The following is a 566-nucleotide window of genomic DNA, read 5'->3' as shown; positions in this document are numbered from 1 at the left end:
CCCTTGTTCGGACACGTGTTCGAGAATTTCTTCAGTGATTTCAAAGCTTGATTCCGCATACATCTTGATCCTGGACATATGTGCTTCACGTTCTTCGTGAGTGATCAAGTGCTCGATTTTGACAGAGAACTCGCCAACTTCCTTGACTCGGTAGGGGCCCAACCACGTTACCAACAGCTTGGGATGACTGCGCTCGTCGACCCGGGACCATAACACGTAGTCCCCTTCGGTCACGTTGCAGTTTTCATAGCTGTCGGTCTTCATCATGGCTTTCAGGACGCGTTGTTCGTTCTTGTTCATTACTTCCTTGTGCATTGCATGAAGACTTGCACGGAGCTCGTTCAGATTCCTCTGGATGTCCTCCTGTTTCCAGGAAACTTTGCAGAGTTCACGATTAACACCCATCACCATAACGTCTAACGGGGTCACTGGTTCGAGAGCCGTGAACAATTCCATAGGCGATTTGTTCGCAAGTGAGGTTGCAGGCGTCTGGTTGAGATTTGCTTGGACGACCGGTAGTAGGTAGTCCCATTCCTCGTGCGCCAGTTTGTACTCGCGTAGCATAA

General features: G+C 49.8%; 1 protein-coding gene across 1 annotated transcript; it reads right to left on the bottom strand.

Moving 5' to 3' along the window:
* Positions 1 to 15: 15 nt before the first annotated feature.
* Positions 16 to 315, bottom strand: H310_12390 (hypothetical protein; the record flags this gene model as incomplete). Its single annotated transcript, XM_008879415.1, has 1 exon — positions 16 to 315. A coding segment is annotated over one exon (300 nt), but the record flags the coding sequence as incomplete, so codon positions are not given.
* Between the last annotated feature and the right edge of the window lie 251 nt (positions 316 to 566).

This window comes from Aphanomyces invadans, assembly GCF_000520115.1.
Source record: "Aphanomyces invadans strain NJM9701 unplaced genomic scaffold supercont1.38, whole genome shotgun sequence".
In the NCBI taxonomy this organism is placed as follows: domain Eukaryota; phylum Oomycota; class Saprolegniomycetes; order Saprolegniales; family Verrucalvaceae; genus Aphanomyces; species Aphanomyces invadans.
This window is presented reverse-complemented; position numbering and strand designations above follow the sequence as displayed.